This window comes from Ptychodera flava, chromosome 10 (genome assembly GCF_041260155.1).
Source record: "Ptychodera flava strain L36383 chromosome 10, AS_Pfla_20210202, whole genome shotgun sequence".
Taxonomy (NCBI): domain Eukaryota; kingdom Metazoa; phylum Hemichordata; class Enteropneusta; family Ptychoderidae; genus Ptychodera; species Ptychodera flava.
The window spans coordinates 40,434,983-40,451,484 of NC_091937.1; the positions used below are offsets into that span (position 1 = coordinate 40,434,983).

The 16,502-nt window shown below is 38.6% G+C and overlaps 1 protein-coding gene across 34 annotated transcripts in view; it reads left to right on the forward strand.

The window, feature by feature from the left end:
- Positions 1–16,502, forward strand: part of LOC139142781 (androglobin-like) — a 120,753-nt gene that overhangs the window by 47,274 nt on the left and 56,977 nt on the right. For 20 of the 34 annotated variants that reach the window (XM_070712914.1, XM_070712917.1, XM_070712925.1 and 17 more), the window contains exons 1-2: positions 3,997–5,208; positions 16,072–16,231. In XM_070712914.1, coding sequence (XP_070569015.1) covers positions 4,691–5,208; positions 16,072–16,231 — 678 coding nt within the window. In that variant the 5' untranslated portion in view covers positions 3,997–4,690. Of the gene's footprint in view, positions 1–3,996; positions 5,209–9,719; positions 9,907–14,504; positions 14,661–16,071; positions 16,232–16,502 lie in introns of those variants that run through there. The other 14 variants (XM_070712948.1, XM_070712949.1, XM_070712939.1 and 11 more) reach the window with 4 other exon arrangements.

Genomic DNA, 16,502 nt, shown 5'->3' on the forward strand with positions numbered 1-16,502 from the left:
GGCTAGTTTTGTCAATTTTATTATTGTTATGAGCGGGCATTGCCCATGATTTGAATCCTAGTAAAACTAGGTTAGCGGTCCATGATTAAATTAAATTAGCTCAGGTTCCTATTTTATGAACAGAGAAGTGTTTTTAGGCATTAGAACTAAGGCAGGCTGTTGTACGGTCTATTCGAATAAATACAACTTCACGCTATTTTATATCAGTAACCAACCAGAGCGACAAGGGTAGAACCACAGTCCCTCCACCCACAGTGGAGGGACTGTGGTAAAACAAACAAAAGTGAAACAATCAACAAACAAGCAGATAAATACCAGACAAGATCAGACTGAAGCATTCCCGTTCACGTCAATCAGAACCAAAATGGGGGCATGGATATCGAAAAAATAATATAAGTGAACATAATAAGTGTGCTTTGAATCATTTAGAATCTGTACTATAGTTTCACTTCTTATGATTGTCTTCTGACCGTACAACGATGGAGAGTATGATCAGTTGACTGTGTTCTGGCTAAACTCTATATTGTTCAGGTTCTAATTACATGCTTATAAACGTAATGTTTGCAAAGAGTTTCTTTTCCATAAGCAAAGTGGTGTTAAAATAATGCGTCCCGTTATCCTTAATTTGCTATTGCTAGTTGACAATCAAGCCTTCGATTGTGAGCAGTAACATTCATAATCCCCCTTGCTGTCTCCCTCCTCCCCTAAAATGACTATGATTTTCGCAGTGCAGTCTATCTTACTTTTAGACTATCACGTGAGTTGTCACAAGAATCCCTGGGACTTTTCATGTCTTTCGTGATTTTGCGTGACTGTAGGACCTTTTCTGAGCTTTAGCTCAACGTTAATGCCATTCTATTTTGTTTGTGCCTTTGAGATAGAAAAACACATTGTCACGTTGCATCAAGAAGCCAATCATGACTTCGATTGAACTCCACAGAGATATACATATTGACCAACTGTGGATCTTTAACCATCACTCAAAATTAATGTCTGAAATTCACACTCTGTAGATTGGAAGTGAATTGGAGTAAACTGGTACCTCCCAAGCTTTGATGCCAGTCCACTTACGCATTATACATGTCATACATGTACATGCTTTGTGCTGGTTCATTCAATTCCCAAGCTCCTCATATCACACTGTGTGTACACAGAGTATACACCAACTGCACATGTAGCCTAGAAACCTTATCGATGGTTAGGTTCAAATTATCGCTTTGCTTGTCTTTGAGATAGAAGTTATCTTGGCCTGGCTCATGTTCGTCTGGCATGTCGCCTTGACAACACTTCAAACAAACAAACAACCGATAGAGAGATGAGGGAGGGGACAATATATTTATGAGACAATGTTGTACACAGCCAATATGTATGTAAAGTTTGATGATCGATCCCCCGACCTCATGAAGCTAGATTTTCGGTTTAAAATGGAGGTGTATCCGACTTTTTATAGTTCTGTATGCGATTGCTGCACAAAATTCTACCACTTTGGTAGTCATTCGAGACTGGCTAGTGGTGGAGTTCTGATAGGTTTTGCTGGCGAGGCTGTCAGTCATGGGCAAGGACGTTTTGTTTTCTGGCCGGTCACAAATTTAGAAATAATGTGTGATCTCGACTGGAAAAATTGGCTTACCCTTTGCAACGACTCACAATACAAGAACGCTTAACTTAATACATCTACGCTCATTTTGCTGACTCTGTTTTGTTGAGCGGACCCCGAAATCGTGAGTCATAGCTATCGTCGTTTTTCGATTTTCTTGGTTTTGTGCAGAGAATTCATATTGTAGGTCATGGAGCATAAACAGTTAGTTCTCTTCAAAGCCAAGTGGTCCACAAAAAGAAGGGCACATTGTACAAAGAAATGATTAAAATAAAACGTTACGGTAGTTATCTTGGCAGGGGTCACTTGCCAACAATAGCAAAATCAGCATATTTGGATTAGCCAGTGAAACATGTCCCGCTCTGTCAACGTCATTGACGTTAGCAATAACATCGAGGACATGTGTGCCACCTCAATTGCAAGGCAGTAATAACATGCACTCGGGCTGCAGTAATCCTGCAGTAAGGGTTCCAGATTTTGCCACCCAACGTGTAACAACCCCTCCCCCCCCCTCCCCTTTTCATGTCCTCAGTCTGAGGCTTCGGCCCCGTGACCTCGATCGTGATATTTTGGATTTGCTCTTCAAAAGCGTGGCCCACCAGTCCCTTTCTATGATTAATCTCAATCCCTCGAGCTGTGCTCAAACTTTCCTCAAATGATGAAGTTTCCACCATACACTTTACTAGCTCTGCGTGCAGGGCTGTGTGTTACACACCCGGATTTAGGCCTCCCACCACAGGCCTATAGCCGGTAGCACACATCCCTGCCACGCAGAGCTAACACTTTACCAAATCAAGAATAAAATTCAGGGGTCACCGTGCAAATTTTGTTGCATGTATACTGTTTGCATGTGCTCTTTAATACCAGGTATAAATTTGCCAAATACAGTCCGTGCTGTGTCCGTGCGCAACAATGTTAAAAGCGGTCATCGCGATGGCGTCTGTATCTATGGAAACAACGCCACATACTAGTGTTGCGCCGTACCGTCCACAAACTTCACATTGAAGGCTGTGTCGTTCATTACGCAGCGTTCATTTCCGTGGCAACGACCCTACTTGATAGATCTGTATGGCCGCCAAGATATTGCCATAGTAGTTAATCTCATCGGTCGCTTTGTATAATATAGTTGACATAACGATTAACAGTAAACGTTTACTGAACACCTGCACGGATTTGTACTTATCAAAGTTTAATGTTATTATCTCACCATGTTTTCATAAATATCAAATCTATGTTGACAATTAAATATCAGGACATCGTTTTGACATTAAATTTCCGAAATTGCCCTCATCGCAATTGCACGTTTCCCACAACCTGATGCGCAGTTCTACCACAGCTTGGTCTTTGGTATTACTGTTATTCAAAATTCATGTGATCTATCATAATTTTAAATATCAATACAGTCATAGACAGTAGAGGGGGGCCCTCTACTGTCCCCCTCTACTGATGTGTATAATACAATGATATCGAAAACAATCATGCCCTAAACAATAACATCTCAAATTTTACAATACTTAACAAATTATTGATGTCCAAAAGTTTTCCGATTAACTGTTTTGTAACGCAGAACCCATTACATCGATCGGACGCGATACTATATAAAAAGTTCCTTCGATAGCCAGATTTTGTTGTTGCTAGTTATACAACAAACACGTTAAATATTTATCGATTTTGATAACGATTTCGATAATGTGTCATTATGTTGGGAAAATTGGTGATCGTGTTCAACTCGGGTATTTACCTGCACTCGTTTAGTTGGCGTCATTTATCAAAGAGATTCAGTAAAACCAGTGTTCTGTAAATGAGATGTAATATCGTGACTTTAACAGCGTCTAGTCAAACGCTGCGTACATACTACTGACGGTGTTATTGCTGACCAACGCTGTCATTCGGCTCACAAAATTCCTTCAAATCTGTCCAGGCAAGGTCGCATCGATAGAAACGACTGTCTTGGGATGTAGGAGGACATGTGACGTGAATGCCACACACATACCAGAGATAGGCATCGGTCAACTACGCTACCAATAACGCGACTACCGTGCCAGTATACCCGGATTTACGGTAACTTTGAGTTCACAAGTTTTCCAAATGGCCTATTAACCTGCAGGCAGCGCTGCTATCGGCTTTTTTTCTGTCAACCAAGTGACTGCCATTCATCCTTTCGCGACTTTCAACCGTTTTTGGATGCAGAACCGAATGTTTGGCCATTAGCGTGGTTGTCATAAACTGGAATTCAATGCCAGGTAAATTCTGTTTCTATTGCGCTGAAAACATCATTGTCATCCATTGTGTTCGCCAATTTGTTGTCTTTAGGTGTGAACTGAAAGATGTGTAAAACGTTAAGTCAACAGAATTGAGTAAATAAGGGATTAGATTTTCACAACCTCCAAGTACGTCAGTTCTCTGTCAGTCGGTCAGGACATCGGACCATATCGACTGCACGCGACGGTACGAAGTGACGAAGTGGTGAGTTGCGAGCTCTTCCTGCGAAATTTGAAACCTGCCCTATATGCAGCTGAGTGATCCTTGTCATCACCCCAAGTGCGCCCTCCTCAAGTTGGAATTTCGGCTTTGCAACGCTTCGTTGCTAACCAAATAGACGTTCTTGTTTGTGCGTGTATTGCGATTTCATAAAGGACTTTGTGCCGGGATCTTCATTTTGGGAGCGCATTTGCACAGTATTAAAATTTTCCTGTTCATGATTTGCCTAAAGCTTACTACGCCGTTCGCGTTCTTATCGAATACCTGGGTTTACCAGTTTTGGCTCCGGAGTGGTTGGTACACATGTGCAACAGGTGGTTGTTTGTTGGAGTACAAACAGTAAACACGCTCTTGTTTCAGAATCGAACTACAGACAACTCAGTTGTTGTTCTTATCTACTTGAAATTTCTCGTTGCTTTCGTGGGGTTGATATCGCTATCGTCAAGCCAAACGCCGCTACTGTGATTGAACTTTTGCAGACCTCGATTCAGTTGCAAGGAGTGATTTACGTTCACGATGTCATTATTACCTTGATGGCGACAAAAGTGATCGTAAATAGCACGAATGGATTAACCTCGTTATCTCTGTGAAATTTGTCCGCTGTTGAACAAGATGACGTCCAAACGAGAGCGGGTCTCCCCCGACCACGACAGGGAGCGCCAGTCTGACAAAATGCCCGCATACGCACGGGAGACGATTTACCCTGTACTGTCCATTCCGATTGAGGAGGTTTACGATCGAGCTTCGAAACTCTTGGGACGGAAATTGGAAATTCCATCGAACAATGGAATGGAAGAAAAAATTGAGGAGGAGGACTCTCTCCCGGAATTAAGTTCTCTTGCGACTGGTAAAACCTTAAGGAACCGAAGTCGTGCCGACCGTCGGGGATCGGTCGTTCCGGGAGACAAGAAGACTTCCTCCATTAATTTGGCAGGTGGTGATGTGACGAGGGGAGGTGGGGGCGGGAGGCGGGCTTCTGCGTTCGCAAGCCCCACCAGCGATGGCAGGTCTTCGTTTTTACCCGGCATTGAGGAGCTCAACTCTAGTCGTAAGATGTCGGCCCCGATGGGAGATGACCCTAGACGCACCATGGTTCCATCGGGCAGTGATATTGATTATTGGAGAGACAGGTGAGATAGCAAATTGGTGTAGCAGAGACAGATACAATTGTTAAAATCTGTCCTGTGGTCTATATGAGCGATATCCCGGGAATTAGGTCTTTGTTACTCGTCGTAGACGCCTATGCCAATATCAAACATCAGCAAATCCCCCTTCAAAAAGGACCACTATTATTTTCAAATTCTGAATACCGAGTTCTTTGAGACTCCGGTCTAAACCACGGCCGTTCTACCCTTTGGCCACAAACTGCCGTTCATCTCAACATGCTATTGTCCACACTGGTCCGTTTGAAGCTCCGTCCGATCTCAAGAAGCAAAGCCGGAGGGTGATTTCATTGTCTCTAAAGTTTCGCAAGAGATAAAAAAGGTTATTCACTGATGAACAATTACAACAAATAGCACTGTAATTGGGGAGGTCCTTTGTCGTACCGATTGTTAGGCTTTTCAACGCAAGTTTACGTTGGCAGTAGAATTTCCAAAAGGCGTTTTTTTCTAGGGCTATTCATTTAATTTGTTTTTCTTTTTTTAGCATAGCAACGTTATACTGATTTATATCCAAGTCCCTTGTCTGAAACATTTCGATTAGAAGCAAATTAAACCTCACGACGTGACCCGTCAAACAATTATCAACCGAACTTCGTTCGACGTTGCAACATGTTAAAGATTTCTGCAAAGAAAACTAATCGAAAACTTTGATTTTGATCTGTTGTCAAACGTTATTTATTTACTCGGAACGTCGATACGCGCTTAAAGGCCAATGCAAATATAAATTGCATCATTTGAGATCAAATGCTCGTTCTAATCACCGTCCGAGGGCCCTGTTTTAATGTAGAGAGAGACGTGTACCAGTCAAGTGACGTCATTAATATCACGTGACTGTTGTCGATACCAAAGGTTTCTTCACGGATATTTATGGCCTGTAAATGCCTCACCAAAGTTACATGTTTTGCCACATTTAAATTCGCCTTAAGACGGCTTTTGGGTTCAGTTTACTGTTTTTTTGTACACGTTTTGTTACAATAAGGTTTTGCTTTCATCCCCACGCACGTCTAGAATAAGTTCTTTTACTTTGGTTTAATCCCCGTCACACACCCTTAGTGCATTTAATCCCAACAAAACAATTAAAGATAATGGGATCAGACAAAGGTTTCCACGATGAAAAGGTGACAACATTCTTTTTACACGTGTCAGTCTAGAATGATGCTATTAGATGTCAATTTCCAAGGAACTGTCATTTCAACCTAGTCTCAACAGTTGGAAAATTTGCCTGATTCTTTGCTGGCCCTTTCAAACAATAGAACACTCATTTAGTGATTACGTATCACTGAGGTGTCCGTTGAAGAGTTTTATTTCTATGTAAATCTCTCTTTTCTCGTTGATTTTATTCTCTTAAGATAGTACGATCGTTAGACTGTGTGTTAAATCACATGAAGGATGTTTCTAAAGAGTTCTTCCCCCGGGGCCCGGTAAATAAACTAGCAAAATATTTTCACACCTACGCCCCCGTATTCATGAAACGTTGCAATTCAAAATGTCTACGCGTTGAACACTGACTTGGTACAGTGGTCAAAGATCCAAAACTTTCTCTACGTCTTATGTTTTGGAATTGTCATTTTACAGGGACAAATGTGCTTCTCTGTAGATAGAGTGAACTATTTTAGAAGCCCTCCATGTTGTTCAGCGTCCTTGAAACACGCTGTATCACTGATTAACGAAACAGATGACTGTCTTTAAATTTGCTTGCAATGGAACCGGTGAAGTAAAAACACAGACCCTCGAAATTCTATGGTTAAAATGACGTTTTTGGTATCTTATAGAAAGATATGTTAAGGAGATAAAGGCTGCTGTAAAGTCACTGTAAAGTAATGTGACACTGGACTCTTCTCAAATGAGCCTTTGACCTAATTTGAGTTCAAGGTTGGTTTTAAAAAGGTGTTCAATTTCTTCTTGACATTTAACATATCCTGTAGGAGCGACTTACCCCCTTCAAAATTAAGATAGGAAGTTTTGTCTCTGTAAGTCGCTGGTCGCGTTAATAGTTTGTAAGATCTTAATAGTGTATTTAACTTCTTATTGCAGCATCATATATGTATATATATGTATATATATATATATATATATATATATATATATATATATATATATATATATATATATATATATATATATATATGTAATATTCATTTCAAATTGCAAAGGAGATTTGCCGCCCTGATGAACGTCTGTGTAGGATATACCATAGAAAAGACATCAAAAGCACGCCAAATATTCGATGTGGGTCCATAGCTGTAGTGTTTTCAGACGGGATTCCTGCCTTTTACGGGCTGATTTTGACTTCTACGACTTTTAACGCCTCCTGTGGTGGAGGAGTACAAGTCGTAAGACACCACAGCTATGGACCAACAGCAGGCCAAATATCCCCAAATATCCCTTTAAGGCGCCAAAAGTTACCTGAGGCTGAAATTTGGATGCGAAGAATAGTCTGCTGTAATCCTTCGGAATTTTTCGTAAACAAAGTGAACAGACCTATTCAACTACCAAACTTGCTCCATGACTGGAACAACTGTCTCAAGTTCTGCGATGTAAGCGTCAGCATGGCGAGAGGTTATCATCTTTGATTCAGTGTTGATTTAGACTCCGTACTTTGTGTGCGTTCTCCGTGTACCCTCTTTGCTTAGAAGCATGGATTTAAATTGACGAAGACTGAGCTCAAATGACTGATATTTTTCTCATTTCGAGATGGACGGTGTTTTGGAATCTCGAGTATCCTCTCAGAAGATGTTAGAATTGACAGAATCCTAAGGCTAATTCAGTTTTAAGTCTCGCTGTGTTCAGACCTATTGTGTGCATCTCCTTGATGTTAGTGTGGTCGGAATGTGAAATTCATTTTGCCACAAGCACATCTACAAATTAGCGGCTTATTCAGCCGAAATGATCTAAGTGAATACGAATCTGAATGAGGCATCTTCTGTAGGGTGTATCTAAGTTGACTTTCTCATTAAAAACGCATTTCTAGCCGAGGTATGTTCATCCAGGCAAAGTACCCTTCAATACTACCCAGCTGTCTTCATGTGGACTCGGAGATCACCCGTGAGATACATTCTCGCGATCGATCATGCCAACATTTGACATCCCGTTCAAGTCACGTGATTCCTCGTATGAACTTTGTTGGTACATAGACCCAAGAAGTGGTCTTTAATTCTTGATTCTGTTTCTTATTCACAAGTACACATTGCAGTGAAAAGTTTTTGGATGGATGTTGTACGGTGTGCTCTTTCAGATTTGCTGGTAAACCGATACTGTGTTTCCGTGTTTTCTTTCAAGTTGGTGATCTACGTATAATACAGGCTAAGTTGACAACTACAATTTCTATCCTGATATTTGATTCAGAAAATAACAACCTTTTTGTCAGTTGTTCAAGCCTTCGCAACTTTTCAAATTTCATACAGTTCAACGACAAAGTAATGTACAGTTCGTAACTAGAATGATAAACTCAGGGGCAGTGTCATTGCAGCTCTTGTCTTAGTAATGTTAGGGTGACAAGTTTTGAAATGCTGGAAGTGACGTTAAGTACAAGGTTTAAAAAACTTTAGAAACGATATCATCGTTACAAAGTTTTCGATTAACTTTGGTTGTGACGTCATAATTCCAGTGACCTACATTGGCGATTAATGGACGTCGTCGACAGCTAGATTTACAATACTCTCATTTTTCCCCTCCTCGTGCCCTTGGTACTTAACGTGCATTGTTAAGAAATGTTGAGAGTCAATCGGCCTTTTCTTAGCGTAATCTTATCACTGTCCTGAGTTAGTTCCTCACAGCCAGCGTCACTTTCCATTTCGTGATAAAAACGTCAGAGTTACATCATTCGTACTTCTAATCCGTCTTAACTTCACACATTAAAGATGCCGACAATGACAATATGGTTCGCTTTATAGTATAAATATTCAAGGGTTTCCGTTCTGTAATTCTTATCCACTACCTGTTTTTAATTGTTCTCACGCGGACCAAAATGTTTTCATTCTACTGTTAACATTTAGACCAGTCCTTTATATATTATGTGTCGAACGTGATCAAACTGCACATTTTTCGCTGTCAACACTTCGGCGCAAGCTTCACACTAATCACATGCCGTGCGGTTCCGTTAAATATAACAAATCACCAACAATTGAAGTAACAATAGACCAGCTCACAAATTCCAGACAAACAAGGATCATCAACGTTTGTGTCATTACTGCGAGTCTTGGAAGGATCCGACCGAAGTATTTACGCACCCCATGCCGTGAAAACGAATATACTTTACTGGTTGCCCTATTGAGGGCGCTTTGAAAATTTCTTAGGTTTGGTTTGCATGTTTTATCTTTAAACTGCGATGATGAATATGTCATGTTGGCATCTTAATCACAAAATTGGTAAAAATAAATATTTTTGAAGAGCGAGTAGAGTATGAATTATTTAGTTTCTTGAATGAAGACATTGTTGAGTGATAAGTAAGGTCGCTGCGCATGCGTATACCGTGTAGTTACGTGACCTCTGTTCGTGGCAACCACCTTAGTTCTTGGAGATTTATGCAAAGGGAATATCAGCTCCAGTTATACAAATCTCACAAATTTGACGCCAAAGGAGGTTGATTTTGGCGTCAGCAATGGCATCAAAACAAGCCAAAAAGAAAGACTCGTCAAACAGAGTCAGCTCTGCGTCAAAACAAGAGTAAGTCTTTCACTAGTTTGTTTATTTTCGACATTCAAGATGGCTGTCGGTCTGTCAGGCTGAATGGCTTTATTATAGTCTGACAAGTTGTTTCTCTGATCAAATTTTCATCTCCCTAAGTGCTACGTGTGAGTTACACTCCATCCTCTGCTATTACATTGGCATGATCGGAGCTTTAACATATTCGCTGGTTGGCTTTTAGACGTTTGCGAACGAAATGCAATATGTGAAACGATCTCCGTGCTGCACGCTATTGAGTAAATTGTAATGACAAATTTCTACTGTTAACCGGGCTCTACAGATGTATGTAAGAAATCTTATTGATAGAGCAAAATTAATGTAATGTACAACTCCCGGGAATAGAGTTTCTAATTTTAAAATACTCAACGGAATTACTCCGTATGTAATTGTCCAACTGTGATTTGTAGTCTGCGACTTCGCAAACAAAGTAATGTTGTTCGAGTTAATGGCCACTCTGTCACGTTGATAAATATTTTACCAGTTAACGGCTTCTGTTGTCACCAGCACTTTGTAAGTTTGCCTTTTCCATTATTGTATGCATAAGGCATTTTCCTTCCATTATTCATAAATCCAAAGTATTCGAATGTTTTCTCAGGTAATAAAATTATGCATTCATCTTGAAGGGTAGAGAAATACCCCACGTTGTTAATGCTGCGACCGCTTTATTTGTGGAGTGTTAGCTAACGTCCTCGCAGAAGTCCCTGGAAACATTGTCTTTTCTGTTTAATATCTCAATTTTCAGATTAGCAGAAAATCTGGGTAAGTTTGATGTGTGAATGTACTCCAAATTAAACAGCTGCTCTGTCCCTGATTCAATCCAAAATTTTGACAAATTATATAGTTTTTCAAAATCTTTGTAAAGTCCTGAAAGATGACAAGTTGACCATCATTGTGCAAGCAAATTTAAAATTTCGTCAACAAATTGCCCAGCAAGGCTTTTTTTTCCTTTGGTTGATAATTTCTAGCAGTGTTAACGTTTTGCTGTTACCTAGAAAATCATTTACTTAACTTGAAGCTTTATTAGTGTATGTTCAATAATGTCCATCGATTATAATGTATGAAAAAATACCTCCTTAGAGTTTTATATGTGTGTGATGACAGACTAAGCTGTAAACTTCAGCTCAATCGGAAGGTACTCAAATTTTTAAAAATGCATGGCATATTGTTATCTGCAGTTGGCCAGGGATATAGAGGAGATCATTTGAAGTGTATCCTCCTTCATGGCTGAGAAAACTCTCTATGGAAATTAACTGGTTGAAGATTGTGAATAGCGAGTCAATTTGTCCAATGTCTAGCTATAATTAACACACATCTATTTGGATGAGATTTGTCAGTGTATACCATTTGAATCTTTTTCACTTTTGTCCAGATCTTCGTAAAATTATGTAATATTCTCTAAGAAGGTAGATTATGTAATAGCAGAACTTGCCACAATGACATTTCTCATCATTGTTTGTAAAAGTTAAACTGCAACCAGTGTCTTTTCAAGAACATCAAGGTAAAAACTGTGTCAAGATTCAAGTCAAGTTTAGTTCTTGACAAAATGGAAGAGTTCACTTTTTCTGGACTTTTGCCAGTGTACCTATGTGTATAGACAACAGCTAGAATTGAACACCTTTAATCTTGTGTAAGTAGTAGAGATGTATGTCACTCTGTATTGGTATGGCTAATTCTCATTGACAAAAGTCATGGTAGGTTATGCAAGATGTAGTGGTGAAAGCTCCAGAGAATTCCTTTTTCTTCACTCTATGGAAGAGGTTTAATCTTTGTCAAAAGTTTTGTAGATCATTAGCATATCTGTGCTTACATTATATCAGCAGTCGGCAATTGGCAGGAGTTATATATGTTTTTCTGTAAATGGTCCACTTACTTACTAGTACTTACAACATTCATTGATGCATGATAATAGCCACACTTTTGGCTTACACGATCTACAATTTTTTTTTTGCAAGTTAACATAGAAAAAGTTTCCATGGATTTTCAAAGCATTTCCGGGATATATTCTTCAACAGTTCATATTCATTCATTCAGGAGAATGTACAACTTTAAGGTTGCTGCTTTGAATGTCTTTAATTTTCTGACAGAAGAAAATGTTTTGTGAGCTAAAGAAAATTTCTAATGCATCCAACCTGAGTTTCAGACAATCTAATAAGTGTCTATTGAACTTAAACAGAGTTCAACACTGTCATATGATAGATGGTGAACAGAGCATTTTGACTACTGTACATCCAACCGGTCTTTATATTGACAGAGTAACTGTCTTTTGGCAGTATTTTAGTCAATTTTGTAGCATTTATGATGTCAGTCATATTTTTTGAACCCATAGATGATAAACAGAAGAAGCTGTCTTTTGGAAGTATTTTTGTCAGTTTATAGTATTTACTATATTTTAGAACCTTTCACTGGTTCAGCCCAATTCCTTGTAAACAGGTCTACACTAACCATTAATGATAATGGGTTTGGGCCAAACCACTGCAGTGAAAGGGTTAAGGATGATAAAGAGAAGTTGACAAACATACCTACCTGTAAGTTCTCCTTCAAAATGGGTGCAATGCACCACAGACAGTAGGCTGCTTATGATTGCACAGATAAAAACCAAGATGACATAACTGCCGGTATCCAAGAGATATATGCTACATGTAATTAGGTACTGCAAAGGCTGCTCTCAAGAACTGCCAGCCCCTATTATAAACACTGAAAATTTCTCAAAAAGGCTCAAAGCTGCTGCTGTTATCATACAATTTTTTGGCCAATTATAATATATAGATGTGACATTTATTCTTAAACTGTTTCAACTGCACAGAATTGTTGAATTTGATTGAAAGCTTCAAGTTGAATTGCACTCTGAATTTCATTATTGTAGTGGGCATATTTATTGTTTGAGTATGCACTGTATGGAATGTCAGGCTTTACCTTTGGAAATTTATCAAATATGAAACATTAATTCTTTCTGGCATCTAGGTCTATAGAGTTACGCAGTATCAAGTAATGGATCATAAGGTGCTGCATTGGGTGATGTGGGTTGTGCCAATTGTGAAAATATTCATACCAATATCACGCTTTTTGTGTGTTAATTTGGTATTTATGGTATTATTTTAGAAATATTATTGAATATACCCGTTGAAAGGGAAACTTGAATCGTAAAAAGTCCATTGTGTGAGTTCTGGTAATGTGACAGACATGTGAAATATTGATCGAGTTAGCTCGGCTTTTATTGAATTTATGTGATATATGGTTTGTGTGATTGTATTGCTAATGGAAGTTTTGTCTGCATAAAGTTCAGCCGTATGTTTTTTTAAAAATATATTGATGTTACTATGTACAGAAGTGCAAGCCCCAGTTGAAAGCTGATGTAGAATTTCTGAGTAAGTTTGGCAGCAAGAGGTTTATAAAAGACTGATGACACTGCCACATGCTGGCTAGGTTTTGATGGCAATAGTAGGAATTAATCCCATTTCATATCTCTCAAGAAATATTACTTTTATCATTAATACGTGATGTAATTGGATATGAAACCACTTATTTGAATAAGAAAAATAGGATTAAGTCAATTTATTGATATGTTATAGTAACACTTAATCTTGACAAGATGTCAAGAGTCAATACAAAAATAATACTGATCTTAGAGTAGCGAATATGTAGATTTGTACAGTCTGAGAGCTTTCAATTTATTATTTTGCCATAGCCGTCTCACTCCCAAGTAATCTCAAAATAGGTTCGACTTTCCATTGAAGACAATAGGGTCATACTAAAATTTGGCATTGAAAGGATGAAACTTTCTCTTTGTACTCCTTGTCCCCCATTTGCGCTACATTTGTCTCACCTGAGTATTGTAAACCGAGTTATTCAATTTCGGGACAGGGTGACCAGGATATTAGTTTCATTGAATTACCAGTGAAAGTGAAAATATATGTTATTCATACATGTAGCACTAGTAATCTAAACCAGCAGGGCAAAAAAACATGTGATCATGATGATGTGATCTGCGGTTGGTAAGAAGCTGTTACCTTTCAATCGAAAACAGTTTTTGAGTTGAAGTTGTCAAATTATTGTCAAGAAACACTCAATAAAGGGTTTATGACCTGTAAGGTTATGTTAGCATTCTGTCTTAATCGATTACTGTGTATTCAACAATTGTTTCCATGATCTCAGGGTAGTGCTGTTTGTACAATTATTGATTTGTGAAAGCTTAGACATTTCAAATGGTCATTGCTGAGGCTTTTGATAATCTTCCAGGCTGCTGGATGAATGCGGGGTCATACCATTATGAGGACAAGGAGGGGGAGGCAAACTGTGTGCTCATTGATGAAGAGCCTTAGTCATCTTCTTGTCTGAATTCTTCCCATAGCAACCATTTGATAATCCATAGATTTTCATTTCTAGATGAAGTATAGAATATTTTGTAGGGTAGCTCACATTCATTGCAGTAAAATAAAAAATTCATTGAAGGTTAAATTGGCGTAACATTTACCTTTATCCTGAAAAAAATGAATGCGTCTTAATATTGATTTCAATTACACACACTTTGAGCAAAGGTGGATAATTTCTATACTGGTAGTCTGTTGTTGGCAACATTTACTTGAGTGAACCAGTACAGTACCAGGTTTTTTATGATGCATTTGAAAGACCGATAAGGTGACTTCCTCATTGAAAATGATGAAAAAATTCTTGAATGACCAGGGAGGTTCTCCGGAGAGAGTTGCAAGTGGTAGGCGTAGCAGTTTGTTTTACAGGTAAGCTAGTAGGATGGCTTGTGGATGCAGTTAATGCCATAGATCCCCAGTGTAACCACACATACCAACTTCTGATAGCATTCATATGTACACATCAAGTGTTATCAGGTTTATCCTCTTTTAGTCAAACCTTTCTCCAGAATTTTGGTGTGGTTCTATTACTTTCTGTGTGAAAATCGGACCTCTCTACTGGGAAATTGGGGTGACTGAATCAATGCCTTTCATTAGGAAAATCCAGTATTTAGAGATGGTCATGCTCATTAACGTTTGAAATTATTTCATAAGTTTTTCCATTTATGTCCGGTAGTGCAAATAGTATTGGATTGCTTTTGTAAAAAAAAATATTTGTTGCAATTAAGTTTGATAGGTATGAATCAACTCTGCTTGCTTGTTGGAGCAGCCATTTTAAATTTTAAGTTCACTTGCCGCAATGAATTAGCACCTTCTTGGCATTTGTTTACATCATCAGTACTCTAACTGTAAGATTAATCAGCCAAGGAAATATTCAGTCCATTAGTGAGAACTTTCCCTCAAAAATCACGTAGGCTATTGTCTTATCTGCCCCTGATCAATACTCCGTGAACAACTGTCTTTTGTCCAAGGAATTCCATTTGCAATGTAACTGTCAGTGTTAGATACAGCTCCTTGAAATGTTTTTATTGGAATGACACTGTTGAAAGAGGTGTTAACTTAAGTAGAAGTAGAGTTGAAAATGCTTCTAATAATTAAGTTATAAATGTTCTTTTGTTAAATTTATTATTTTCTGTAATAAATTCATCAGAGATAATAATTTGATGATCTTTTGAAAACCTTTCCACAGCTGAGTTTAGGTACCATTAACTCTATTGTTTTCAATGGCTTTGGTGGATCAATATACGAGTGCAGAGTAGCAAGAGAAAGTTGTAGTTCAAATTGTAGTGTTGTCATACTGTGTGTTCATCTGTAAGTATAAAATGTATAGTACCATTGAAAAAAACTAATTTATCCCAATTGTAGCCAAGCTGGATCCTGCTGAGCTTGTCCAGCATTGTACATAGTGTTTGTAGTAAGAGCTTTTCTTTTGGACATTATTCTAATTTAGGATACTTCTCTATAAAGGATAGATTTCTTCCAAGCCAAAAGAGACAATTTTAGACAATTTTACCTGACTAGTATTAAGAACAGCTCCTCAATTAGAACTCCTATGTGAATTCTGAGGCTGGTTGCAGTTCATGTTTCATAATGTGTATGATTTCACTATGTTATGAAATTTAGTTAATTTTCCTCACAGCAGTTTATTATGTATGTACATTTGCTGTAGGAGACATCAATTTACAGGCACAGTACCTCATGTATAGGGACTGGGATAAAGGCAAGGATCGGAGTGTGAAAGTCCATTACTAATGAAATTGTCTCTTTTTATCATTTCTAGAGCTGCATCCATAGCTGCAAGTGTGATAGGCTCGACCGGTGAAGCCAAGCGACACAAACCAGTGATATGGCCAGAATTCACAGAGCAAGACATCAACCAAGAGAAATGGGACACACCTCACAAAGGGAAAGAGAAAGACAAAGGAAAAAGTCCAAATCTGGTGAGTCCATGCATACAAGTCAGATTGTCAAATGTTATAAGCTGCAAGATGAGAGTGTTCACTTATCATAAATGTATGCTGATTGACATCAGTTTTTGGAAAAAATTCTCCAAAAGTGGGCTTGGAGCTTGTACATAGTTAGGGGTTTATATTTTGACAAGCATGGTAAATTTGTGTTCAAGGTTGTGTATAACAGGTAGTGATGGTGCAAAAGAAACCAACTATTGTAATAGTGAAAAATTACTAGAAGTAATGACAACTTTTGACATAC